Consider the following 27,911-nt stretch of genomic DNA (forward strand, 5'->3'; position numbering starts at 1 on the left):
TATCAAGGAGCTATCTTACTTTTCGATATTTAATAGCATCTCCATTCACTAAGTATATGTGAGAAAACCTATAAAAAGACTCTGTGATGGACTGCATAAAATCTACGATTTTATAATTGAAGTTCATACTGATTTTATTCTTATATAAGTAGTTGAGTAGTCCATAGAGTCCATAAAAGTGCTGGATATGGCGTGACAACTGAAAACAAGATTATATGAATCTGCGTTAATTTGTAGGGAGATCACATAAACATCTGCTGTCAGCGTGACCCGTGCGATTTGTTAAGTAGAGGCTGTATGCGTGGAAAGTGTCACTTTCGCCGCCTCTCAATGCCACGCTCAGGATGTAAGGAAGCACAATACATGTTTATTTTATAATTTCTGCTTTATTGGTAAAGGTGTGAATTGTGGACATTAAGATAACTGAATATGAAAGTCTGGTTCATACACTTTATATTAAGATAAACTCGAGCCAAGTTAGCGGTTTAAGTTTAGATATTTAAAAAAAACTTGTTGAATCGTAGTTGTAGTTTAAATAAAGACTTCATAGCAAATTCGCATAGTATCATTTTCTTTATTAATGATGTCAATTAATTAGAGATTAGAGATTTTTTTATTTATTGTTTTCTTTTCTTACTAGGGTTGCCTGGAAGAGATCGCTTGTTAGCGATAAGGCCGCCCGTTGCATCCCTTGTTATTTATATAAATTGTGTTATTTGTGTTTCTTTCTAGCAACGAAGTGTAAATAAATAAATAAAATAAAATAATTCATGATTTTGTGTATGTTAGAAGTACGGCTTTTCTGATAGTCATAATTGTTGAGCGTTATCAAAATTCGAATTAACGAAATAACGATGTCGAATAAAGAGAAGAAAGAAGTTAAAAAATAAACAATATTTAGTCTATTCTCTTTTTCAACCAACATTCGATCAGAAACTGCAATATTAATAAATCGGATTAAAAATCCTGTTTAAATCACAATGAATCCTAAGATTGGACTTTAAAACAGGCCTACTCCGTTTAAATTAAATATGCGTTGTTTTAAAGCCAAGTATCCATTTAACGTCCATTAAGATAAGCCAATAGATATAAAATATTTAAGACTGTTTACAAATATATTAAAATTTCACGTATGTTTTCTATGTGTTTCTATTTTAATGATAGGCAAGTGGGGTGTCTTGTACCCAAATCACGTCCGTTCGAAATTCGAACGAATATATTCGTGGTGGTAATTCAGTGTGTGCCCGTTCTGAGAGCGCGCGACAAGTTTAAATGATGCGCAGAACTTGCGCGAAATTCTAAATTTGAATATTTGGTGTTTTCCTTTTTATTATTTTCTATTATCCATGAATAGAACGTCAGGATGGAGAAGTGTTTTATTTTATTGCTTCTGGTGACTTTCACTTGCACAGAGGTGAGTACTTTCGTTTGTTTATGATTCACTAATAATCAATCAGACGAAAAGGTCTGCTATCGTATTAAAAAAATATCATAGATAAACAGTTCTATCTCTTGATATTATACTTATAAAATAGAAGTAGTAAATAATTAAATACTTTTTAAGAATTGATAAAAATTTTACATTAATATTTCTATATAAACAAATTGAAGTCTTATTACTTTTATAACAGAGGATAAATTTCTTCCGTCAGACTCTTTTGGCATTTGATACAAGAAAATCTAGTTTTAAGATGTTTTAATAAACTGATTTATAATGGAAACCATTAATCTTTATATAAATTGATATATAGCTCATATTAAACGTGAATTTGTCTTAAAAAACCCGTTGACTCCTTAAGCATACCTGAAATGATTGGTTTTTCAAGTTTGTGGTCCTGAATTCAATTCTGATGAGAAAAGCCAGTACTAGTTTAAATTTGTCATTTGACTAGGCGTGTACATGACAACTGGGGATGTTTCAAGGTGGGGATGAAACTTTGTAATTTTACAATAACTTTGGGTCACAAACAAATCATCACAATATTATTAAAAAAGATTCGACTTTCAAGACTGGAGTTAGACGGGTCACAAAACTTTAGCTTTTTTGTCTAATTTACATTATGTGAGAGGTAGTCTTATGTCCTTCGCTTGTATATTTATTATTTCTATACTAATAGCTGCATAAGAAGCGTGTTTAAGGTTTATTTGCTATCACACCTACAAGAGGCGATTCTGACAGAAGCTTATTATAAAATTTTAAAAATTATTCCAATTCCAGAGATAACAAAACGCTTTATAGACTATAGAGAATTTAAACGATGAAATTAAATCTATATATATAAAAGAAAGTCGTGTTAGTTACACCACTTATAACTCAAGAACGAAAGAACAGATTTGAGTGAAAATTGGTATGGAGGTAGCTTAGAGCCAGGAGACGGACATAGGATACTTTTTATCCCGTTCGACAGCGTTCCCGTGGGACTTGACATGAAACGTCAGTCACTATAAAAAGTGGTATAACAAATAAGAATCAGACTTGGAATAATAAAACGCAAATGATAGCTATGTAATTGACGTATAATGACAGCTATGTAATGACGTATATATGACAATTTGATATTTGTAAGAAATCAATATTCAAAATATTTCTATTAAATAAATACGTTTAATTATTTTTACAATTTACAATTTAATTATAATGATAGTGCTATTGCCCATTCGTATAAACAGTGAAGAGAACTATAAAACTCGGTATTGTCGTATGTATACAGTTCATCCAAAGAATGATGAATGTTTCTATTTGTTGTTGTTGTCGAATGACGCATTTAATCGAGTATTGGAACGGGAACGTGAATATGATCACCAGGAATTAAATTTAGTAGTTCAAACGAATGTACCCCTGTTGAAATACCAACAAAAGGAAGTTTATGATACTTTAATGAAGGCAAACGATGATGAAAATGGTGGTTTATATTTCCTAGATGCCCTTGGTGGAACTGGCAAGACATTCCTCATGTCATTAGTTTTAGCAACTGTTCGGGCGAGATCCAACATAGCGGTTGCAGTTGCTTCTTCTGAAATAGCAGCCACATTGTTAGAAGGATGCCGTACGGCTCATTCAGAATTAAAATTACCGTTAAATCTTCAAACTATTGGAGAACCAACGTGTAATATTGCAAAACACTCAGCAATGGCCAAAGTTTTAGCGGCATCGAAAATCATCATCTGGGACGAATGCACAATGGCGCATAAACGTGCATTGGAAGCACTTAACCGAACATTAAAAGATTTACGCAATGAATCGAGATGTTTTGGAGGAGCAATGATTTTACTGTCTGGCGATTTCCGCCAAATACTGCCAGTAATTCCAAGATCTACGGCTGTCGACGAAATAAACGCTTGCCTCAAATCGTCAAATCTATGGCGCTATGTGACGAAACTGCAGCTGACAACAAACATGAGAGTTACATTGCTTACTGATAAAAAAGAAGAAAAAGAATAAAGATGTAGATGACCTGAACTACATAATGGTATGCGTTTGGTGGTTAGAAAATTGAAGAACAATGTAATTTACGCTACGATAATGATAGGAAAATTCAAAGGTGAGGAAGTTCTTATTCCGAGGATCCCGATGATCCCAACCGATATGCCGTTTGAATTTAAAATCCGATACGTCTTGCATTTGCCATGACCATCAACAAATCACAAGGCCAATCCTTAAAAGTTTGTGGTTTAAATCTAGAACATTCATGTTTTTCCCATGGTCAATTATACGTGGCATGTTCACGGGTCCGAAGACCATCAGCGTTGTTTGTTTTTGCGCCTGATAATAAAACAAAAAATGAAAAAATGTGTATCACAAGGTACTTAAGGGAAGAGCAACCTATGTACTAAAATACAGAAATAATAATGAATGATTAATGTAGGTATTTAATTTTTTTGTATTTTTTCCAATAAAAAAACCCAAACTGCTTATTTATTGCCATTAAGGCGGAACAAAGTTCGCCAGGTCAGCTAGTTTGTTATAAATGTCAATGATTCAATACATAATTTCAAACCAAAGTATAGTTATTAAATAAACAGTTTGGCTTGAAATAATTTAATTTAAATTCAAATTCAAAAATCATTTATTCATGTAGGTAACATAATGTACACTTATGAACGTCAAAAAAGAAATATATTATAATGCTTCTAATTTTACATTTACTGCCAGTTCTGTGTTCATTTCAGTAATGAAACTGTTGGCCTATTGATGATATCGAGTATATGATCTACAACCAAAACTAGCCATCTAAAAGTTGTTGATTATTTTATGTTTATAGGACTTACAACGTCAGACGCGAGGAATACATTCGAAGAATTTCTTTGGAGGTGTTTGGGGTAATCGTCCACCGCTGTTGGAACGAAACCAGGCCAGGACTTCTTGTAATTGCAGTAAATATATTTTGACGATTTTTTAATACTATAAATAAAAGGTAAATAAGCAACAATAAAAACGACGACGGCTCAAAACTATAATATTGGAATGAACTTAAAAAAACCCGCGAAAATCTTATATCCTTGACTTTTGTATCTATACCTTGATTGTTTTACTTTGTTGTTACTATATGGGCAAGTAGTCTATAGCTATCATACTGTCCTAAACTTCATCGACACAATGTCTTCTTTTACTTTGAAAAAATAATGGCATACTCGTGCCTCAAAGGCCGTTAGACCCACTAAATGGGTGTCCGTGGGGTGCGATGATTTTTGGGCGACCCAGAGGATTACCCCCAATCCTACAAGGAACAAATGTAACCTATTAATGTGGATATTGACATAACTACATCGAACTTACTTTTTGTTGGCAGTTACATAGTAAGGGTGCCGTTACGTTTCTTGTACAATAAATACAAAAGTACAAAGTACAGTACAGTCCACAAAAAACGCTTGGTGTACTTGTCAAGTCTTCGGATAAGACAATGCCAGAAACACGAACGTCCAGTTTTATATCCAGTTAAACTATACTAGTTTATACAAAAATAGAAAGTGTTTTTATACAATTTTAGACAACGCTGTGCCCCACACTCCCTCAAATAATTCTGCACTATTTTACCTTTTTAATAAAAAAATAATAATAACGTAACATAAGTATCGACTTGTTTTTATAGAACAGGACTTATATGGGGACGAGGCACACCCTTCCAAAAGGCTCGCAAGTACGTTGCCGGTCTTTTAAGAACAAAACATTACTGTTTAATATTAAATAATATACCTCTTCTATTTATCATTATGATTTGTATCTTCTCTAATTGTACCCTCTGATATTTACAGAATGTGGCGAAAGGAATGACGTATCCCGTATCGTAGGCGGAACTGATGCTGCAATCAATGAGTTTCCCTGGATAGTCAAACTATCATATTTCAAGCGATTCTACTGTGGTGGTACCGTTATTAATGACCGATATGTGGTTACAGCAGCGCATTGTGTTAAAGGGTAAGTTATTTTCTCAAAAAGTTACACGGCATTATCATTATACACAAAAATTAACAAACTGGCTTTAAAATATCCTATGTGCCATAATTATGTCCGTCAAAATTTTAATTTGTATTTTGTTTCGATTGTTATTATTTTTCATGCTTCCGGAAGGTCCTGGGCGACAGTACTATGAATCCCGTTTTTCAAAATTCTATAAATTTTTGCGTACGGGAGTAAGACTTAGCGCTAAGTTCTGATTCTAAACTCAGATTATGAAACAAAATACGAAACGCTGTTATATTATTATTCCAAAAAGCGTCATGTGGCGTGTTTTTAAAACTATACTGACTGTACTAAAAATGTTTGAAAATTAAAGAAGAGAAGCGGGCTAAAAGGAAAACTATACTATACTATATATAACTATAGATAAAACTGTTTAAATATTGTATCAATCAGATTCATCATCATCAATACAGCCCCTTGTGTAGCCTAGAATTACACTTCGCCATCGCAATCTATCTAGTGCTTCCCGTGTCCAATTGTGAAGCCCTATTATTTCGAGGTCCTTGACAACTCCATCCCACAAACGCAGCCCCGGTATACCGGGTTATCTTTTGCCACCGGGTTTTTTAGTAAGGACCTTGGGGTTCTGTCGTTCGCCATTCGGTGCACATGTCCCATTTGAGCCTGTTGCACTTTATGAATTGGACGATGTTGGCGTAGTCTAGGATGTTAAATGTTCAATCAATCAGATCCAAATCCAAAAATATTGATAAAATGACAATGATACGCTTGAATCCTGAAATATAGGCAATTACATTTAGGTAATTGATTAGAAAATAGGTGGTCTAATGGCTAAATTCGTCTAATATAAATCTATCGTACATAGATTTATCTAGTGTGTATATGTAATTTATATATATATATTATGTATATATGTAATTTAGATAGTCTGTGATATGTTTTTGACAAAAGTTTCGCGGTAATTCACGATTTTCAATAAAGTATTGATTTTTGTAAAGAATGCCACTGATTAAATTGTAACTTTGATGTCATTTGTAAGACTCAACTTTTATAGCTATTTATAAAATTGTTGTTTTAAACAAGGACAAAGAAAAACAAAACATTGCTAAATACCATGGTTTTGGGAAAACCAGTTTATGAGTAATGTTTACCTGTGTTCAAAAAGTCAAAACAAAGTGTGTTCTCGAAATAAATATTCCAAGATAATTTGATGACATACTAAGACGCGTAATAAAATTCGAATAATTGCATTTTTTTCCTTGATTGCATTGGCCGGATCATGTAAAATAAAGTGTACTTTCGTTTTGAGAAAAGTTTTAATTAGTATTAATAATTATCACCACACACCGATTTCGTGAGGTTCACAGGATTCTTTCAACAATAATTTAATTTCAGTCAATTTACGTAAAACATTATGAACTGTACCACCTTGTTCAGGAAACTTACACTCTCTATTGGTGAAAGCTGTGCATAAATTGTTTTGAGTTTAGCGCGTTCATTTAATTAGTACCATATTTTACTGTATGTTTTTTTTATATAAAAAAAATATGTTAGATGACTGACCTCAATGGAAAATATATATATATAATTAAGGCTAATTGTAGATGACAAATTTAGGTATATAATTTTTGGGTTAATGATCTAACATTTATTGATTTAGTATTAATTATATTTAGTACTTTATATATGACGAAATTTGTAAGGCACATTTCTATGTGTGCCTCAAATCTATTACGATAAATAGGCTCTCACAACCTATACTTATCAAACCCAGAAACCCTCATACTCTATAAGTTACTAAAATAATTATGAAAGTTGGATATCGTCTGCATACACATGCCATCTATATCACTAGTACAAAATCTGTTGAAAGTTTTGTATAAACAGGATATAGAATGTTATTCTATATTCTGTTTATAACTACTATATATACTATATAAGAACATAGGTTTTGGTTGAAATTGTAAACCTGGAAGAGATCGCTCGAAGGACAAAAGCCCGTTGCCCTCTTCATTATTTACTATAATTTGTACTGTTTTTCCCATAAGTGTTAAATAAATCAACCAAATGTGCAATTGACAGGGATCACACCAATGACTAACTAACCTTTTAAACATATTCAATAATTTTATTCGATAAAATCGAATGGATCGATTTCATATCAATATATTCTTAATGTACGTCTAAATTACAGATGAAATCATAAATCATTAAAATACGAGTCCGATAACCTGAGAATCGCAAAACAAGACCGCAATAATCTTGGTCCGAATTTTGTGAATTCCAATATTATAGTATAGTGCGTTCACCTTAAACCGGCTAAGAGGTTGGCTCTTAACTTAGAGTTCAATATCCTCTAGAAATGTCCACTTGATAATATTTGTGGAGCCACTTCATTTTTTGTCACTCCCACATTGTTTAATTTGATCACGCGTAATCATTAGCGGCACTTGTTACAAAATGTGAATAATGACGTCAATGAATGCGTGGCTAGTTTGAAATTAACATGACCAGAACTCGAACCCCAAGTGCGTAGTTAATTGGCTATATATTGAAGGAAGATATTAAGAGAAAACCGGAGGAAAACATGTCTTACAACTATGATATTAAAAAATTGATATCATATGGATGTCCTTTATCTTTTCAGCTTATCTGTCCAAAATATATAATTGCAATAGATCTAGATATGTGTCTGCATTACGGGATCACACCTGGTGTATCTGATATAAAAATAGTTGCCATCGTTAACTACGTAAATGTATAGGATCCGTAACTATTTTAATAAATTCATTGCTAAAGATATCATATTTCTGATCATCATCAATGATACAGCCCCTTGTGGGCCTCCTCAAATACACTTCGCTATCGCAATCTATTCAGTGCCTCCCGCTTTCAATTGCCCACTATTATTTCTAGGTCCTTGACAACTACAACTACAACACTCGGTCTACCGGGGTTTCTCTTGCCATGGGGTTGTGAGTTCAGTTAGGATCTAGGAGTTCTGTCGTTCGCCATGCGGTGCACATTTCCCAGTATCTTGAGTCTATTGCACTTTATGAATTGGTCGATATCGTAAATATAGATAAAGTTCTTTAATGTAGCGAATACGCCAAATACCGTCGTCGCAAACAGGACCAAAGATTCTTCGAAGAATCTAATTGCAATAGGTACTAATAATTCTGTATAAAACTTGTTTTAATAAAACATTTATGGGACATAAATCCTCTGTGCTCTTTTGGATTCGAATACTAGCTATAATTCATGTAGATCTTGAGCAAAATAATAATATGCCGGGTAACACGGCGTGATCATTCTAAAGGACCGAACACCACTGAATTGACATGGGAAAATAATATAATTTTGAAATTACTAGTGAATGGCTTCTCTTATAGCACAAACTGTAGATAAGAAGCAAAAAAATAACGAGTAATAAAAATTAAGTAAAAGTAAATACGTAAAAAGTGATACATTTGCCAGAAACAAAATAATGAGCAAAAACTATGAAGACGCTGAATACAATAAGAGAAAGCGTAAAAGAGGACTTTAATAGTGCCCAAGTAAATGTTTAACGGAAAATATTTCGTGTCACTTTCCCTCTGCGTCGTCACTAATTTGGTTAGTAATGACATAATGAGTTACTGGTATAATGATGCTTCCGAAATGATAAAGTTCAGGCACGTACATTAGTGATAATGCCATGTCAGTCGGTACTTTCCAGAAGTTTTACCGTATTCCATGTCGAATGATCTCGATGACTGCTGTACATATTAATTATGTATGACTTAATTTTTTACCAAACTTTACCCAAATTGTCATAACATGAAATTATTTTAAAGATATTACAGAGACCGCGGTCCCAAATTTACTAAATGAGCTATCATTCAGAATTATTAAGAAATTTGTACATACATATTTTTAACGAATTATTTCTTTAGAAACATTTATTATTGGACAATTTCTGATTTAAGTATCTATATTTGTAAATTCGGTTAGATTTAAATTACTTATTAGCTTTAATCTATGCTACATCGTAAATGCGGTGTTGCCAATTAAAAAAAAAATATCCATAATCCTAGAAATTTTAGGGGACCAATAAGGACATGGTCATAATTAATAAAAAAAACTATTTATTTCCTGCTAAAATTAATTACGATGTATTAACTATTATATTACTTACTATACATATTATGATTAAATTTTATTAATTTTATTAAGAAATTCCTTTATAGGTATGTGACCTCTTCGTGGTAATATTTTTTTTATATTAGTAGAGCCGTGCTTGGTCTATCTACTACTAGCATATGGCGCTGCATTCCGTACGTTCGTACATTGTTTAATATCCTAATCGCTTAAAATCTTATTTCAGATTTATGTGGTTCATGATCAAAGTGACGTTTGGGGAGCATAACCGCTGCAACGCGACCACACGACCGGAAACGAGATTTGTCATTCGCGTAATCGCCAACAAGTTCAGCCTCACCAATTTTGACAATGACATTGCATTACTTCGCCTCAATGACAGGATCCCGATGTCTGCTGCCATCAAGCCGATTTGTCTTCCAACAGATCCATGTAAGTAAAGTAGGAGCAAAGACAGATTCTTTCAATACTTTAAATATAACTTCACGATTTAGTATCTATACTTGGCGCTCTGTATGGTAAAACGCATTTAGCAAGTAAGTATTAGGAAAACCACCACTATGTGGAACAAGCTGTCCTGAAGTATTTCCGGATAAATTAAAAAAAAGAGTATACCAATTCTTAAGAGGTTGGCAACGCTTCCGGCTGAACACACAGATGAGCCTCCCCCAGTTGGCCCCTGTTCTGTAAAAAAAGAGTTAAAATTAACCACCATATTAAGTAATCCTTTCGATAGCGAATTCATAGTGTCTTTTATAACTTTATTGAATATATTATTACATCGTTATATATAATTCTACTGAACGTGTGTATGTAATGAACATTTTGTATGCGTTTGGGTGGCGCCCTAGATGGTTTAGATTCAAATATCAGGCCGGCAGATGGCGCTGCAGTCAGTATCTAGGCTATTTCTTTACACTTCAACTAAATATCGGGTTGATTAATATCCAAATTGCTTGAAATATAATACAGGACATCTGTCGGGTCCGCTAGTTAGTTATAAATATAACTTAATCCAAATAAAACATTTTAACTTGGTCTTTTAATTCGAAATAATATTTTCTATCGGACTTCGCTTTAATTCGTTCCCCTACATTTTGCCTGGCCATTAAATTGTGATAATAATGTTTTTTATTACATTTGAATTTTTATATCGATTTTATATATTATGCATTTGAAACGTCTACACATAATTTTAATTACTTTCAGCGAGTACATTCGTCGGTGTATTAGCCGTTGCATCAGGTTGGGGAACTCTTACTGAAGAGGGCAAGGTGTCCTGCACTCTCCAGGAGGTAGAAGTTCCAGTAATCAGTAACCAAGAGTGCAAGAACACAAAATATTCTTCGTCCATGATCACGGATAACATGATGTGCGCCGGGTATCCGAAGACAGGACAAAAAGATTCTTGCCAGGTAAATATGGCTCCGGTAGTTTTACTTTCTAAAATCTGAAAAAGGTTTACTATTTTACGCATATTTTATCTCTGGTTATTCATTACAAAACAAATAGGGTTTTATTAGGTGACCTTGTAAATAATAAGCCACAACAACAAATTAGTAGGTACACTTATGAAAGTCAATATGAAGGTACGTATTGTACTGACTTATGTAATAATAATTAAGATGCTTTAATTAATTTTATATCGCTACACTCAAATTATAATATATGTTACTAACAAAAATATTATCCATCTCACCCGTTGGCAGAAGCACAGACTATAAAAAAACAAGGGAAAAAATTCACTGATAGTTACTGATCTTTAATTTAAGACTTATATTTACAGAAAGCTTAAGGTCTATTGAACGTTAAAAAACTTAACTTTAATGTTATAGTTTCATAGTAAGAACTTGATAAAGTAGTACAAAAAACAATTACACGTCGCAAAAATTAAAATAAATATATTATACCATTTAGTTTTCTTAATATTCAATTAAATTTCAGGGCGATAGTGGAGGTCCACTCATTGCAATTAGCAAAGACAGTAGGAGAGACAAGCGATATGAACTCATTGGTAAGTATCATTTTTAGTATGAGAAACGATCATTTGTAATAGAGAGAAATAATTACGATACGCGGGAACACCGTTAACAACAACAACTTTTCTAATTTATATATTTATTTATGTTGTTTCCTTCAATTTATACATTTTACATTATAAATTTTGTGATCGTTACTACAGATGTTCACCAATAACAAACGAACGGTGCACTCAATAGTTTTGTTTTACATTAACAGATCTTAAATGATAAGAAAGGCAACGAGCGATCATAATGTCGTCCCTTATTAATTCCAAAGGCTCACAGCAGAATTTTTAAATTCCATCTGTTAAAACGAACCTGGAACTTCGGGCACCTCTCATTCCGTATGAAGTGGTTCTTCTCAAATATAACAAAGTAAACTCTACATTTTCAGTACTTGGTAGTGGGTTGATCAATTTAAAAAGACGCGCTTATGTCAAGTACCCAATCCTGTTAAGCAAATTTTTATATATTATATTTGTATATATGTATATTTTTGTTAATTTTTATAAAATTTATGTTCATATGAAACATGTAGAAATGTATTATATATGATGTGGTGTACTTTGAGAAGTTCATAATGTGACCCGTTTTGTATTGGTCTAAATAAATGTTTTCATTTAGGTGTCGTTTCCTGGGGCAACGGCTGCGCACGCATCGGTTATCCCGGAGTGTACACTCGCGTAACAAAATATCTGCCCTGGATAAAGGAGAATACTCAGGATGGATGCTACTGCTCCGATTAATTAATATCAAACATATTGTATAATAAATGTATTGTAATTTTTCTTCAAAAAGCAAATCAGTCTTCACTGCCAAATTATGTTTAAGCTAAGCCAGAACATCGCTTACATTATAAAAATTAAATAAGACTGATTTAGTTTTTATAAGTATTTATTTATTGTCACTGTTAAATAATTAATTGTATTCACACATTTAATACACGAGGGGCACATTTATGAAGATTTGGCTAAGGGCAGAGACAAATTGTCTCCGGTCACAGGCTTTATAATTAAACTGTGTTCTCCAACACCTTTTCAATAGGATATTGCAAGCGCGTTAATATCAGATAGTTTTATATTGTAAAACAAAAGAAGATCGAAATTATAATTGACGCCATCTATTAATAATTTTAATAAAACGAATATTTGAATTATAAATCATCAATTATAATCAGCGTTTTCGTTAATCATTATAAATTTTAGTGATTCATATAGATATTTGTGTTACTAGACTTTGCTGGTATATATGAATTAGGCGCTTCTGAAATTTATACAGTTAGTATTTATTACCAGTTGTAAAGCTATTCTTAGGTTTCCGAAGTTGTCCGGAGGGAGTCGCCAAGCCTTCAAATAATGTCCCTTTTTAGGAACAGGGACAGTTTGACACTCCCCTGTTGCCTAACTTTTCCTGCCTGATCCCCTACTATTAGGCTACTATGCCCTATCAAAAAAGCTACACTTAAAGATATATAACATGATAATTTCAAGAAATATATATAGACTAATAAAGATTATAAAATATTTTATTATTTGTATATACTGGAATTACTTATGTATAGATGATAAGCTTTGATTTGCCATATCTATATATTAAGATTTTGTAATTATTTTATAAATAAATTTGAAGTGATCTCCAACATTGTTTTTTTTTAACTAATATAACCTTATTGTACTAAACTGATTTAAAAAAATCTTAAATTTACAGTATTTGGTAAGATATAGATAATATATAAATAAATATTAATGAATTTTCCCGATGGTTGCTGTGCTTCATTGTCCTTCGACCCGTAGCCATGATATAATTGTAAAATTATGTTTTAATTTGATAAAAATGTATTTAAAGTGTGCGTGTAAAAGCCAAGATTAAAATAAAAATTACTTAAGGATTTTTGAAAGATTTCTTCAAATATATAATTATTAATTAAACATAGCGGTAATGATGAATTAAATACAGAAATACTTAGACAATATATCAACAAAGGATAAAATTCTGAGTCACGGTCGTTAAATCGGCAATATATTAGTATTGATACATGAGGTTAATGACACCGGTCGTTGTCGAATAAACTTACTAAAGCCTTCGTTCGGTGACTAAAATGTTGCTTAGCCCGCTTCTAATCTCTTCAACGCGAACTTTTAGGGTTCCGTAAATAAGACATAACATTTATTTTTTATTTATTTCGTTATACAGCTGATTTACTGTATTTGACGAATTGAAATTTTACACAAAATATTTTTCTTCGATTTTATTAACGCCTAAATTATATTGTTGTTTAACCTTTTCCACCCAATTTTTTTTTATTTGTCACGTTGTGAAGTTTAGTATACAACAAAACCTTAATACATAATAATAATATGTATGTATATTGTTCATGCCTTAACAGGCCGTAAAATAATAATTATGATTTATCAAATTAACAACGGGTTTAAGGCATCAGGTGGCGCCGTCAGTGACTGTATCTCCCGATAACAATACTCCACAGTTTCAAGTTGTGACGTAACGCATATAAGTATAAATATAATAAAAATAAATTAAAACAACTGTAAAAAGATTAACCCCTTTTGCAGTGCACCGTGCAGAAATTTCTCGCTGTATTGCGATACTTATTCGTTTAGTTCTATCTACCAGGCGTAAACTTAAATCTTTAATTAGCACCTGTGCCCTTGAAGGACACGGGCAAAGATTCTCTACTCAAAGGGAACAAAACGAAGTTGGAGAAAGGACTCTTATATTTGAGCCGTTTATTATTTTCTGCCTGCTCTGCGGCCGCCCTAGCTTTTTACTTGTTCGAGGAACTAAAAAGACAAAAATTCTTTGGCAGCGGCTGTAAATTATTGTATAATTTATTTAAATCTATTTATATGTAAACACTTAAAGCATTTGCACTTACGTTAAATTGATAAGACTGTAAAATAGGAATGAACAATGCATTTACTAAACCCATACTATAAATTTGACGCCCTACGAGTATCTCATGTCATATACCTTCAGACTATTAACACTAACGCGTTGTATGTACCGAACTCTAATTGTACGAAAACGTCTTACGCTTGCCCCTTATCCTATAACAATACCTGGCGATGTTCAACTGTTTTAAAAGGTCTAAAGATTTCGTCCGATGCGTTTAAGTGGTAATAATTTTCGTGTTTTAGTATCAAAAAGCTACATTTTAGGTAGCCAAATACCCATAAGTACATTGAAGATTGAGAAGCGTGTTAGTGTAACCGAAACCGTGAACTCACAGCACATAATTATATTTTGAAATTAAATCGTGACGTCATTATTCGCATGGTGTTAAAAATGTGGAGATTGTGTTTTGTTTTATATCTATTTATTAATAGCGGAAGATGTATTAGTAAGGTATTGTTTTCAATTGATTTATATTACTTTCTATTCAATTCAAATAATTTAGAATCACTTATAAATACTACGTAATTTTAAATATTATTAAGAGACAAATTATAATTTATTTAATAAAATAATCATATGAAAATTGCGCAATAATATTAAATCTTGAATAAAATAAAAATTGTGTAAGTATATAATTAAATGTTTTAATTTTAAAATAATACGATCTCATAATTAATATATAATATAGTTATTTAATTGTCTCTAACAACACTTATAATATTACATTACATATCAATGTCACAATCATATGAGATTTTATAAATTTTTTTGAAAAGACTCCGAAAAAAATCATCTTATAATCAATGTATCAGTTAATAAATTGTCCCAAACAACACTAATAATATTAAATAACAAAACTTAAACTAATTTTGTTTTAATATCAATATCATATGAGATTTTATCAAATTTGTAGGAGGCATTCCGATTCAACCATGATGCAAGTTTATATGGCCGGCAAGCTGAGAAGCATCTACCGCCCTGCAGAGATTGCAGTAAGTACCTACCTATAAAAGGGTGTTCGCCCAACAAGCACTTAACTATATAACTATAATATATATACTTGAGCAATGAAATCTCGCGAGGAACCAGACACACTTAGGCCCGAAAAGTCGACAGCGTAGCGTAGCACAGTAACGCCCCAAACCCTATAATTAATCCACAATCTCAGATTGTTTTCAATCAGACCGTGACAGTCGATCGATCTCCTATCTGCATCCTAATAAATTACAGGCAATTTTTGAGTTTACCTAAAATGTATCGATTGTAAGAGGGTACAAAATCGCCAGGTCAAATGATATGTATATACTAAATGTCTAATCATAATTAACTTTACTTAGAGGAACGTTAGCGAGTAAAATCAGATGTACCTATGCTATAACTTTTCATTCGAAATTGAATTCGTTATAGCACTATTTTAGGTAATGTTTATTGTGTTTTATATTCAATAAAAGGTTGTGGTGAACGAAACGAAGAGCTTCGAGTGGTTGGTGGTACCGGAAGCAGTGTGAACGCCTTCCCCTGGATAGCTAGATTGATATACCACCAGTCCTTTGGATGTGGAGCTTCTCTTATAAATGATAGATATGTGGTGTCTGCCGCACATTGTGTCAAAGGGTAAGTTGCCTAAAATGTAATAAAAACATACATCACAATAAAACAAAATAGAAGAATATTAAACAATTGAAGACTAAGGATGTAAATGATCGGTCTCACTTTTAAAGCAGTTTCTTCCAAACAACCCAATCATATAATATAAACATTTAAAAAATTCAATACGGAACTTATAGCGACACTTAACTTCTTGTAAAAACATCTAGGTAAATAAAAGTTTTGTTAGGCGATTGTGTGATGAAATGAGGTGATGAAAGACAGATTTTTGCATTTTTGTATACTGCCTTGTAATAGTTTTATGCCTTATACATCTGTTGTGAGATTGAAGGAGATAATCTCGGGATAACTAATGGAATACTATTTATTATTGCTGAGTTATGATCTTTATCTGTAAGCTTTTAGCTGTCATATTAACCCGAAAAATGAAAAGACTTTCGTGCTACGGATTATCATACAAAAACAAATCATCCGTCAATATATTCGTCTGTTCGCGATAAACTCAAAAACTCAACCATAAAAAAGTAACAAAACATTTATTTCACGGGGACTAAGCACAAAAGTTTAGTCTGCTTGCCTATAAAATAAAACGTTGAAAGAAAGAGATGCCATCTCCTCTTCAAATCCAACATCCATGATTTCCAGAGAGTTGAACCGCCACTACATAAAAAAAAATATTCGACGGCCACAGAAGGACAGTTACATTAAATATAGGTATATACTTACAAATATAATATAGGTATATACTTGGTAATGGTGAATGAGTTCCTCAGAGAGAGATATCCTAAGCTATTGCTCCATCATCACTCAATATACACAGGGCACCGGCAATCGCTGACACAATGTTAATTACATAAAACAATTAACCCCTTCTGATATTTCACAGGTTTATGTGGTTCATGTTCCGTGTAAAATTCGGCGAGCACAATCGATGTGATAGCAAGGCGATGCCGGAAATGCGTTATATTGTGAAGATAATCGCTCATAATTTCACCCTGACCGAGCTTACGAATGACATCACATTACTGCGTCTGAACAAACCTGTTGATTACTCGTATGCTATCCGACCCGTCTGCATACCGCCTATGGAGAGTGAGTATTTATAAAAATACTGTATCTTAAAGTTACTATTAAGTGGTTACGTATAATAAATGTATATTCTCTATTGCATATCTCTCTAAATTAATCGATAAAGCGTTTTATAAATCATTTAAATGATTCTAATCCTTGGAATTGTATTGCTTCAATTCAATTTTTTATCGCTGCTCTGCCTTAGAAACATTTTTGTATGACTTAAAACTTGGTGATTAAAATGAGTGGCTATGAGTTTCTTGCCCGCTCTACGCCCTTGACTTGCGAACTGTTAGAAGATGTAAATTTTGAATCAATTTTATTATTTTCTGTTGGCATAAGTAGGACATTACCTAATTATTTGATTAAAGTTATTTTGAGTTTTAGTTTGTTTGCGGCCCAAAAATCGTATAGTAGGAAATGTACTTACTAACATGAAATGGCATTCGGTTGGCTTATCTTATCTGAACATGAAACATTAAATTAGGTGTTTATCACCCAGAACAAGGGTACATTTTAGATTAAAATTGTCCTTAATTAAGGTGGTTTACGACGCTCGTACCGCACTTAACCAAATACTTATTATTATTATTCTTTTTTAAAACTTTTTTTTATAAAACACTAGTAGACTCGGCCAAGCGTTGCTGTGGCTCAGGTTGTGGTTATTACATATAGTAGTAGTAGTATTGTATATGTATGCATATGATTATGAGTATTATTATATGTATTAATATCGTACATTTCTCAAGGTAAAACAAAAACATATGCTGGAGAAATTGCAACAGTAGCTGGATGGGGTGCGATGGGTGAAACAGGGAATTGGTCCTGTTCGCTCCTAGAAGCACAATTACCAGTGCTCAGTGAACAAGAATGTTGGAGCACCAGTTATAATAAATCAAAGATTAGAGACGTGATGCTCTGCGCTGGATTTCCTGCCACCGCCCATAAGGACGCCTGCACTGTAAGTTTGTATTATGGACTAAGATTCCACTTATTAGTTCCGTGGTGATACAATGCACTATAAGTATAACGAATACATAAAAAAGTTCGCCAGTTTAGAAAGGTCGTTGTATCTATAAAGTATGATTGTTTATTCACGATGCTCGCTTTTTAGATGCGTTGACATATCCAGTCAAGTGTGTGCATAACAGTGCAAGGTTGTAACAAAAATAATGACATTCTGTCTATCACTTTTCGCTTTGTTTCTTGTTTACTTGTGCCGGAAATGCTAATTACCTTGAGCATTTAGTCAGTTTATGATAGCTTTCTGTTAACTAGGAAACCATTATTATTTAGTATTTGTTTCGACATATAGGTCGCGGAGTGTGCAATACTCATACGAGGATAAAAATATTTCTAGGAATAGTGTAGCACGAAGTTTTGAATAAGGTTCTAAGGGAGCCATTACGATAAGATGTTTTGAGATTTATTTGTTTTAATTTAGTTGTATAAAAAAGGCTTTGTCTTTTTGTTTGATTTATAAACTAATTCACATTACAGGGTGACAGTGGTGGGCCGCTAATAGCTGAAAACCGTGAACACACATATGATTTAATTGGTATGTTGAATGAAAAATTCTGAGAAATTTTAGGATTGCATATATTGAAGTTAACGTTTTAATCTTAGGTATTGTATCCTGGGGTTACGGGTGTGCCAGAAAAGGATTTCCTGGCATCTATACAAGAGTTACCAAGTTCCTGGATTGGATAAGAGATAACACTGCCGATGCTTGTTACTGTGACAACTGATTTAAACAAAGAAATCTTTATACACATACTAAAGTCACTTAAAATATATTTGCTTTAAAATGATCCAGCAAATCTTAATTTACCTCGCTTATAAAACTCAATTCAACTTTGTTGCCAATAAATTTTAAATCCTATCTGGTTTTATTTTATCGCATTAATGAAGTTTGAAATATACTTAAGGTGGGTGCTATATTTCATACTGATTTAGGGTTTTGTGTGACCTTTGCGATAAAGGTTTTGAAAGTTTTTTTTTCTTTATGGGAATGTACACAAGTTTTTTTTTGATTATATATCTCTTCTTACGTACTATGCGATTATTTTCTGAATAACCAGGGTCGTATGAAGTTATTTAATGAATAAATATTTGATATAATACTTCGATTAATACCGTTCCGACGACCAAGTCATAGATAGCCTGCTTGTGCCTAAAGAAATAAAATAGTAAAAGGTCATTCATGTAAAAGCACGTACCTTGTATTTAAACGTGTTTATCATCATTTGACTTTTGAACTTTAAAACGAACGAATGAAACGTTTTTTGTTAGTCTAGATACATATTTTAATCTAAATATATAAAACAAATTCGTGGTAGTTTTGCCATACACACCACTTTTAACTTAAGAAGCTGGCCTGATGCTTGTTATCTCTTTTTTGGTGGATTCATCTCCGCTCCAAATAACACAATAATTAATAAAATATCGGATAACAATGAATACCTTAATTAATTTTACGGATGCAAACAGCATCTGTCTGACAAAACTACTCATCATTTTACATCGAATTCGTGTCAGTCCAAGAAATTCCGATGTTCAGATGAATGAGGAGATGCATTACCAGGATTTTGATCGAAGACTTGTGTTACCTTATCAAAAAATGTTTTATATTAGAACAGTGCTTAAACATTCAGTATCGCAATATTGGCACTGAAGAGACCTCATGTGTAAAACTGCCATCCTTCTTTCGCAATGGCAAACAATAAAATATTTCCGTGCTGCAAAAAAGTTGTATTAATGTTATTGCCTTAATTAAATCCGAAATTAATTTTAACTTAAGTTTACTCGTTTCGACTGTTATTCGGAACGAAGTTAGACGGACCAGATAGTAATATTATAGTTCAGAATATTCAATTAGATGCACCGGTTTAACAAACGGAAGGTTGTCATGGATCTATTATTAGATAGAGAACCTCGTTCTTAGATGTGGTTGCAGGAGCAATGTCCTCATTCTAGTTTGCAACCTCCGAGAGTAGGGACTTTATGTAGTGTTTCCATAGATTTTAAAAGGAATCACAACGTAAAATGTGGACAATCAATGTTGTGTTTTTATTGTTTGCGTGTGTTTGTGTTCTGGTAAGTAAAATATTATTCCTAAGATTTATTAGATTATTTTTTAATACGTGCATGACATTCTAAGTCAAGACAAATTAAATAAAATATAGGTACTTATTTAAAATCTAATTATTTATGTAAACACTTAAAGATTCCATTTTCAATTAATAAAAATTGGTTTTTGTTTTCATATTTAGTTTACAATGTTTTTTTTTATTTTACATAAATAACCAACCATCGATTAAAGTTTCAAAACAACACGATGAAATTTTTTCCCATTTTATCCAAGTCTGGTCCTCGGGTCAAGCGTATTAGACCACCGAGCACTTGCCTCTTTAAACTTTCAGCCATTTTGGAAGGCACAGAACAAGATTGTCATAGTACTTTTATTTTATCGTTAATAACGATAATTATATCCCAATTTTGATTACATAGGTTATAAATATTTTAAGGTGGCAATGAATTTTATCCAAATTGCTACTTTACCGACTCTTTGGGTGATTTATTATCAAAGGACTTAATTTATGACGTCAATTTACATTACATAAAAAATTCTTGAATTAACAATTCAGTTTGTTTATATTTTTGTGTAATGACAGTACAGTAATTAATAAAACCAAATTCTAAAAGCCCTTACTAAAAAGATGTTATTAGAAAAAGGTTTGTTGCAATAATAATTTTGGTATTTATTCCAATCGACTTTTTATAATCAGTATAATTGTATAGGGAGGAGAAATAGAGTCAAAAAATGAAGCCATTTCATCTAAACCGAAACAGGAAAGTACTGAATCCACATTTGATGACTTTGAGACTAATAAGATTTGTAACTGTCGTAAGTATTAAGTTTTAAATATGGCGTAGATTTTCGGTAGTTAGTTATTTTAGAAATACTATACGTAAATATATCGACAAAACTTGTATAACAAATAGTCAATAGTAATAACAATAGTCAAACAATATTCAAAGTTGCACTATACTTCCTGATACTACGATAACAAAATCATGTAGAAAGTACCATAGTAGATTATAAATACGACGTCCGTCGTTCCACAAACTGAGCATTTTTTAAGGCAATTTTTGCCGAAAACCAACACTATGTAGAACTAGCTACCCACCCCTCAAGAAAATCTATTCGTGCGTATCTATTCTTAAAAGGCTGGCAGCGCACTCGCGAGCCCTCTGGCCTTAAGTCTGTTCATGGGCGGTATCACTTAACATCAGGTGAGGCTCCTGCCGTATGCCCCCTGTACTTTAGAACAAAATTTATACATATTTATTTTTTAGTAACATACTTTCTATGAAAACAATAGTTATTGAATTATATATATACTAGCGGATCCGACAGACGTTGTCCTGTCTACACGTCATTAATTTCAAAATTTCAATTTTTAATAAGCCATTTTGATGAAAATTATTATTCAAATGTTATGACAATATCTAACGATCCAGCACATGGTCACACACGATATAACACAATGATAACAAAACTTTTTTAAATTTCGGGACAGACTAAAATTAAAATTCGAATATTATTTAAAATTTGACACTGCGATGGTAGCGCCGTCTGTCGGATCCAATGTAAAACATTCCAAAATCAACAACAACTAATAAATTGAAAATTAATTAAAAAAACATTGTCCAGCGGACAAAATTGTGAATCTAAACCATTCCCAGATCCCCTTGAACACACAAAAAATTTCGTCTAAATCGGTCCAGTCGTTTAGGAGGAGTTCAGTCACATACACACGCACACAAGAAATATATATATTAAGATATGGAATAAATAGCTCTGTACATAAAACGTACTGAAATGTATTTACTAGTAACACCTTTCAGAATATTATGAAATCTGATTTAGGTAATCATTCTAAAATAATAATTCTATGAAAACAATAGTTATTGAATTATATATATATGGAATAAATAGCTCTGTACATAAAACGTACTGAAATGTATTTACTAGTAACACCTTTCAGAATATTATGAAATCTGATTTAGGTAATCAGATTTCATAATATTCTGAAAGTAATGTAAAATTTAAAAATGAATAAAATTAAACATTCGAAATTTAAACAAAATGTATTTTAGCCGGGAACTTGACAACTTGTCAAAATATCATATGTCTTTAAAAAAAAATAATTTGTTTAAATCAGTATCTTGGGCCAGGAACTTTACCGCACTTTACTAAAATTGCTTTTTTAGTTCATAAAATTATACAGAGTTTGTCAACGGGAGCTATGTTAATATTTTAAGCATTGTCCTAAAAGGACTTACTTAACTACATTTTACTACCTAATGTTCTTCCTTAATAGGTTGTGGAGAACGTAACGAAGCATCGCGTATAGTTGGAGGAGTGGAGTCAGCGGTAAACGAGTTCCCATGGGTTGCGCGATTGACTTACTTTAAAAAATTCTATTGTGGAGGCATGCTCATTAATGACAGATATGTGATGACAGCTGCCCATTGCGTCAAAGGGTAAGGGTTGACGGACGGAAACTTTCGTTCGGTGTTTGAGCCTTTTTTGAGCACATTCAGGTTTTCGGTATTTAGTAAAATTTATTTCTAACATTATTAGAATTGTTATTTTGTGTGTTCTAAAAGTTCTTTTATATTAAACGATTCAATTTATGATAAATTTACAGACGCCTATTAAAAATTTCATTGCAATATTATTGACGTCAAACAGCCGTCCTTATATTATAATTTCCTATAATACAATTTTGTATTTTAGTTTGATGTGGTTCATGATAAAGGTGACCCTGGGTGAACATAACCGATGTAATGAAACACATAGACCAACCACTAGATTTGTTGTCAACGTCGTGGCCCATAACTTCACCTATGTAGACTTTAGGAATGATTTAGCTCTGCTGAAGCTAAATGATAAGGTGGAAATTACAAATACAGTCAAACCAGTGTGCTTACCACATAATGATGGTGGGTATTTCCTATATTAAAATACACAGTACATTTGCAGCTGAGAAACAAAACATTAATATAGTAGAACTAGCTGCCCCCGCGAACTTCGTTTCTCCTTCTACGTTTGTCGGTTTACCACTGCACTGCCATCTATTGATTACATACTCTATCCAGTCGAAAAGTATCGACATCTGTTGGAATCTTTTGGAGTATCTAATTGAAACATCTATGTCATACTTAAGGGGTAATAGGGTGGCTTTATCACAGGACATAAGTTATATATTTATTATATATATATTTTTTAACTGTCTAGAAAAAAAAAATTTTTTTTAGAAAATTCTCTAAATATTTTTGGCTACCTATTCCAGATAATGAATACATAGGTGTCAAAGCAATAGCTGCAGGTTGGGGATCGATCGGCGAACAAAAAAATCACTCCTGCCAACTATTAGAAGTGGAATTGCCAGTTATAAGTAACAAGGAGTGTAGGGATACGAAATATGAAACCGCTATGATTGCTGATAATATGCTGTGTGCTGGATATCCAGCGGAAGGGAATAGGGATACTTGCCAGGTACTTGTTACAGTAAATTCTTAGATTTAATATTACAAATCTATACATTCATCCACTGTGCTGTGTGTTTCTCCCATATCATTTGAATAATTGGAGTAATAAACTAATCAATAAACCAATTATTTTTCTAGTATAATGGGGTGTCTAGTGTAAAAATAGTGATTCCAGTTGGGATTTCAATCTACTTAATGCTCATTACTGTAATATTGTAGGGAGACAGTGGCGGCCCATTGTCAGCGGAGAGAACGGATAAACGATACGAATTATTAGGTAACTAAATTCCTATTAAACAAATTTTAATGTCGACTCAGTCTCTGTTGAAGAGGTAGATCGAATATTGGCCAATCGAGGCTGCACTATTAGTAACCATCCACACTCTCGCTACATCTACTACAAACGAGGCTGTGTTAGCTACTTTATGTGACTACCAATATTATACTGCCTTACGTTTATATCACAAATACAAATAAAAAATTACATATCATGCAGGTATAAATATAATTTAATTTAAGCCTTTCTTTTCATAGTGTTCTGTAAAGACCGGTTTTTTGAAATTTTATTTTTAAAGTTTTATTAATGACGATTTTGTTCATTGATAAAATTCTATAAAAGCCATACACGAATTATAACTCCACTCCATCATGATGAGGCGCACGTCCTTATAGTGTGTAATAACAAAGTGAGTGAGCGCGAGAGTTTGTTGACGCTCCCGCCTCGCCCGTTTGCGTTCTTTGACTCGCGCCTAAAAAACCGACACAAAGCGGAACAAGTGGTACGTGTCACCTCCCGGAGAGTGTGGATGGCAAATTATAATAATTGCTTCAATATCTAGACTTTTCTTCAAAGAGGCTTCACTGTTATTGATTTTCAGGCATCGTCTCCTGGGGTATTGGATGCGGCAGACGTGGTTATCCCGGAGTGTACACCAGAGTGACAAAGTACTTGTATTGGATTAAGCATCACGCACGCCAGGGCTGCTTCTGCAAAGACTAAGACTCCTCGCCTTTCCCGCACCCGTATAGCATTTTGCAATAGCTAAATAGAAATCCAATCTTACATGATCATTGACGTTATCATAATTAAAGAGCCCGCATATAACAATTTTTTTATGTTCAAATGCCTTAGTTACCTTTATTTAAGATGGCCTTCGCTGGCCAAATCGTCAGTAGATTTTTGACAGACACATAGACATTATGCGTATTTTAGTGTTGTTGTCTTTATGTTATTTGATGCATCGTTCGGTAAGAGAATATCATTTTTTGTTATTTTTTTTTACAAATTGCAAATTATTTTTTGTAAATTATTTTTTTGCAGAACTGTGAAAGTTTAAGTAATCTATTAGGATATTATTTGGGATTTCGTCGCCTATGCTTGTGCCGTAAGTTGGTTTGTTATTATTAAGTTTTACATAATACATACACTATCAAAGAGCTAAAAGCCATATTTCTTTAGTAGGACTGACGTATAAAAACTATTTCAGGGTATCATTTTAAATTTCTGTGTTAATTGTTAGATCACTTCTATCTTTATTCGTTGTTGTTGTTTCTTTGTATTCTTTTATCTTTTTTTCTTTTTGTTCTGTGTAAACGTTACCCATTGTTATTGCTGTATTCTATCTAATTAGTTTTGTTTTTTGCCTGCTACTGTACTTTTTTAATATTGAAATATACATATAATGAAGCGCAATGTATTATTGTACTAATTATATATTTGCTCGTGTAAGTTAATGTTGTTATGAAAAATAAAGATAGTAAATTTTAAACATTATTTCAGGATGTGGTGTGAAACAAGGTCCTAAAAGTGGAATACATAGTCGAATGCTTGGCGGAGAAACGATTCAGCCTTTGCAAATGCCATGGTTGGTTTATATTCACACAAATAAAACAGTAACCGGCACTCTTATATCTAACAGGCATGTCATAACAGCTGCCTCTAATGTTTATGAGTAAGTAATTTGAATGTTTTTTTATAATATATAATTTAACTTCAATCCCACGAATTCAACTACGAATTTTTTGGTAGGTGGACAATGTTGGCGTGAAATATCTTACTTTTTATATTATTTAATTATTATTTTTTTCTCATGAAGTGACATATATGATTTTAAAGAGAAAAGCCTTTCTTTAAGCCTAAATTTGGTTAACTAAAATTCAGCGGCATGTTTGGTGCAAACTAGCACATTCAATTTGAGAGACAAAACAACTTTGTATTGCCATTTACACGATATATTTGACGTAATACCAAATTCTTGCACCCTCTCATCAACTTCTTTATTAATTGCTATACAAATTATTTAATTAATTTTTAAGCATGTTACCATCAAAAGTATCCGTGACTTTGGGATCTAATGGACTCTGTGATAAGGCGTCATCAGCGATCAATGCAAGTGTTGAGGCAATATTAATAAATCCTAAATATTCACGGAGTAGAAAAAACGACGATATTGCGTTGATAAAATTACGCAACGAAGTTCTATTTACTGAAGTTATTTCTCCAATTTGTATGCCCATATATGGTGAATAAACTTTTTAATATTTTTTACATAATCGGTGGTCTGAAAAGTTTGTAGGCTAACACAGAAAAAGCTTTTTTGATAGAACTGGATTTTATTATTAATATAGCCTAGAGCGAAGATCATACAATTTTTCGGCACCATTTTTAATACGATTTATCTTTATTTAAAAATATATGCATTCTTAAATAAAGATAAACGGGCTTGACTCGATTACTTAGAAAGTAGTGTCTACTATCGTTGTGACGCATCATGGTTCAGCATTAGAACCTTTATTTTTTCTATTTGATCGAATTGTCTAGTTTTGACGGATTATAATCCTTTGATTAAGATATGAAGGTATTGAAATAAAAAAAAAATTCCTTATCTTGAATTTCTATGAGTTGTAGATATCGGTGATAAACAACAGTTAGCAGAAGTAGCCTCAGTAGCGACTGACGAGAAAAAGTTATCTACGTATTGTACTGCTCGCATCGCATCCTTGCCAATATTATCCGAAAGATCATGTTTATCTGCTACCAATGCCTCATTTGTAACTCCAGATAAAGGGTGTCTGGGTCCGGTTGGTGCTATTGGGACTTTGTGCCAGGTAAGTTTAATAAAAATATTCAATTTAAATTTTATAGAATTATTTTTGTTGTGGAACTCATTTAATAATAATAGTAGCAATAGCCTTTATTCAGTTACATTTGTCATTTACATTTAAACACATTTCTATTTTTATCTTCTTCTAGTGTATCTGTGTGCCCTTTTTGCCAAAGGCCTCCTCCAAATCCCGCCATCCTCTCTGCACTGTGCCACTCTCTACCATATACCTGCTGTTTCTTTTATTTGGTCTATCCACCTTCTAAGTAGTCTCCCTCTTTTCTGTTATACCTTGGGGACCAGTTTAGTAGTTTTAAGCTCTACTTTTCTGTTATACCTTGGGGACCAGTTTAGTAGTTTTAAGCTCTACTTTTCTGTTCTTCTTGCCATATGCCCCGCTTATTTCCACTTTAGTTTATTTATTGTTATTGTAACATCTGTTACCTTAGTTATTTTTCTATTTTCTTCCCTATCATACATCGTTCCAACGATTCGCACTCATTTGGTATTAATAAATAGTTTATCGTCAATACTTTCTGTTACCTTAACATAATGATTTAATTATCGGGACAAAAAAAACAGGTTCCTTTAATTTCCACTAGAACCAAGTTTTTATAACTTGGGTCTATATTACATATACCTAAGTTTAAGAATACGCTTTAGCTTGATGGATAGACAACTTGTTAAGTTTCTATTGCTGTTAAACGTCCTATTTAAATTTCATCTGGCGCGTTTGGCTTATAACTTTTTTTTCATTGCAGACTGACGTCGGTGCACCAGTAATGACGCGTTTTACCACTTTAAGCCCATACAGATTGATTGGAGTGTTATCATCAGCATCGTGTTACGAAAAGCAAACGCCGCTTTACACCAGAATAATAGATCATCTTCCTTGGATTAATGAGAATATTCGCCGGGATTGCCAATGCTTTTAAGCCAATAAATATGAATATTTTAATCTTGTCTTTTATGCGTGTTTTCACTACGACAGATTGTGCTGATTTTTCAGTGCTTACGTGTTGACTCGATCTACTACCCTTTTCTTGAATTGATTCAGGGGAATATAATTAT

General features: G+C 32.7%; 2 protein-coding genes across 2 annotated transcripts; both read left to right on the forward strand.

Annotated features, from left to right (window-relative positions):
* The first annotated feature begins 1,193 nt into the window (after positions 1–1,193).
* Positions 1,194–19,057, forward strand: LOC110992136 (transmembrane protease serine 9). The gene is made up of 14 exons (XM_022257828.2): positions 1,194–1,414; positions 4,263–4,374; positions 5,254–5,416; positions 9,789–9,994; positions 10,772–10,977; positions 11,507–11,576; positions 12,208–12,326; positions 14,806–14,946; positions 15,410–15,488; positions 15,948–16,110; positions 16,991–17,196; positions 17,925–18,136; positions 18,676–18,733; positions 18,802–19,057. Exons 1-14 carry the CDS (start codon positions 1,364–1,366, stop codon positions 18,921–18,923), a joined length of 1,908 nt encoding a protein of 635 aa, XP_022113520.2. The 5' UTR covers positions 1,194–1,363; the 3' UTR covers positions 18,924–19,057.
* A 1,089-nt stretch (positions 19,058–20,146) lies between these two features.
* LOC110992191 (serine protease 53) lies at positions 20,147–27,798 on the forward strand. The gene is made up of 12 exons (XM_022257907.2): positions 20,147–20,271; positions 20,977–21,082; positions 22,563–22,725; positions 22,982–23,187; positions 23,538–23,743; positions 23,956–24,013; positions 24,615–24,730; positions 25,058–25,121; positions 25,517–25,688; positions 26,053–26,258; positions 26,645–26,844; positions 27,602–27,798. Exons 1-12 carry the CDS (start codon positions 20,221–20,223, stop codon positions 27,773–27,775), a joined length of 1,722 nt encoding a protein of 573 aa, XP_022113599.2. The 5' UTR covers positions 20,147–20,220; the 3' UTR covers positions 27,776–27,798.
* The last annotated feature ends 113 nt before the right edge of the window (positions 27,799–27,911 follow it).

The sequence above is a fragment of the Pieris rapae genome, chromosome 8 (assembly GCF_905147795.1).
Source record: "Pieris rapae chromosome 8, ilPieRapa1.1, whole genome shotgun sequence".
In the NCBI taxonomy this organism is placed as follows: domain Eukaryota; kingdom Metazoa; phylum Arthropoda; class Insecta; order Lepidoptera; family Pieridae; genus Pieris; species Pieris rapae.

What these genes read in the sequence shown, in the direction of transcription:
- LOC110992136 (XM_022257828.2), top strand. Translation starts at nt 1,364, where the DNA reads ATGGAGAAGTGTTTTATTTTATTGCTTCTGGTGACTTTCACTTGCACA. An exon ending in TGACTTTCACTTGCACAGAG is followed by an intron (nt 1,415 to 4,262) that starts GTGAGTACTTTC and finishes TTATGTTTATAG; the next exon opens with GACTTACAACGTCAGACGCG. An exon ending in CAGGACTTCTTGTAATTGCA is followed by an intron (nt 4,375 to 5,253) that starts GTAAATATATTT and finishes TGATATTTACAG; the next exon opens with AATGTGGCGAAAGGAATGAC.
- LOC110992191 (XM_022257907.2), top strand. Translation starts at nt 20,221, where the DNA reads ATGTGGACAATCAATGTTGTGTTTTTATTGTTTGCGTGTGTTTGTGTT. An exon ending in GCCAGGGCTGCTTCTGCAAA is followed by an intron (nt 24,731 to 25,057) that starts GACTAAGACTCC and finishes ATTTTTTTGCAG; the next exon opens with AACTGTGAAAGTTTAAGTAA. An exon ending in GCTGCCTCTAATGTTTATGA is followed by an intron (nt 25,689 to 26,052) that starts GTAAGTAATTTG and finishes TTAATTTTTAAG; the next exon opens with CATGTTACCATCAAAAGTAT.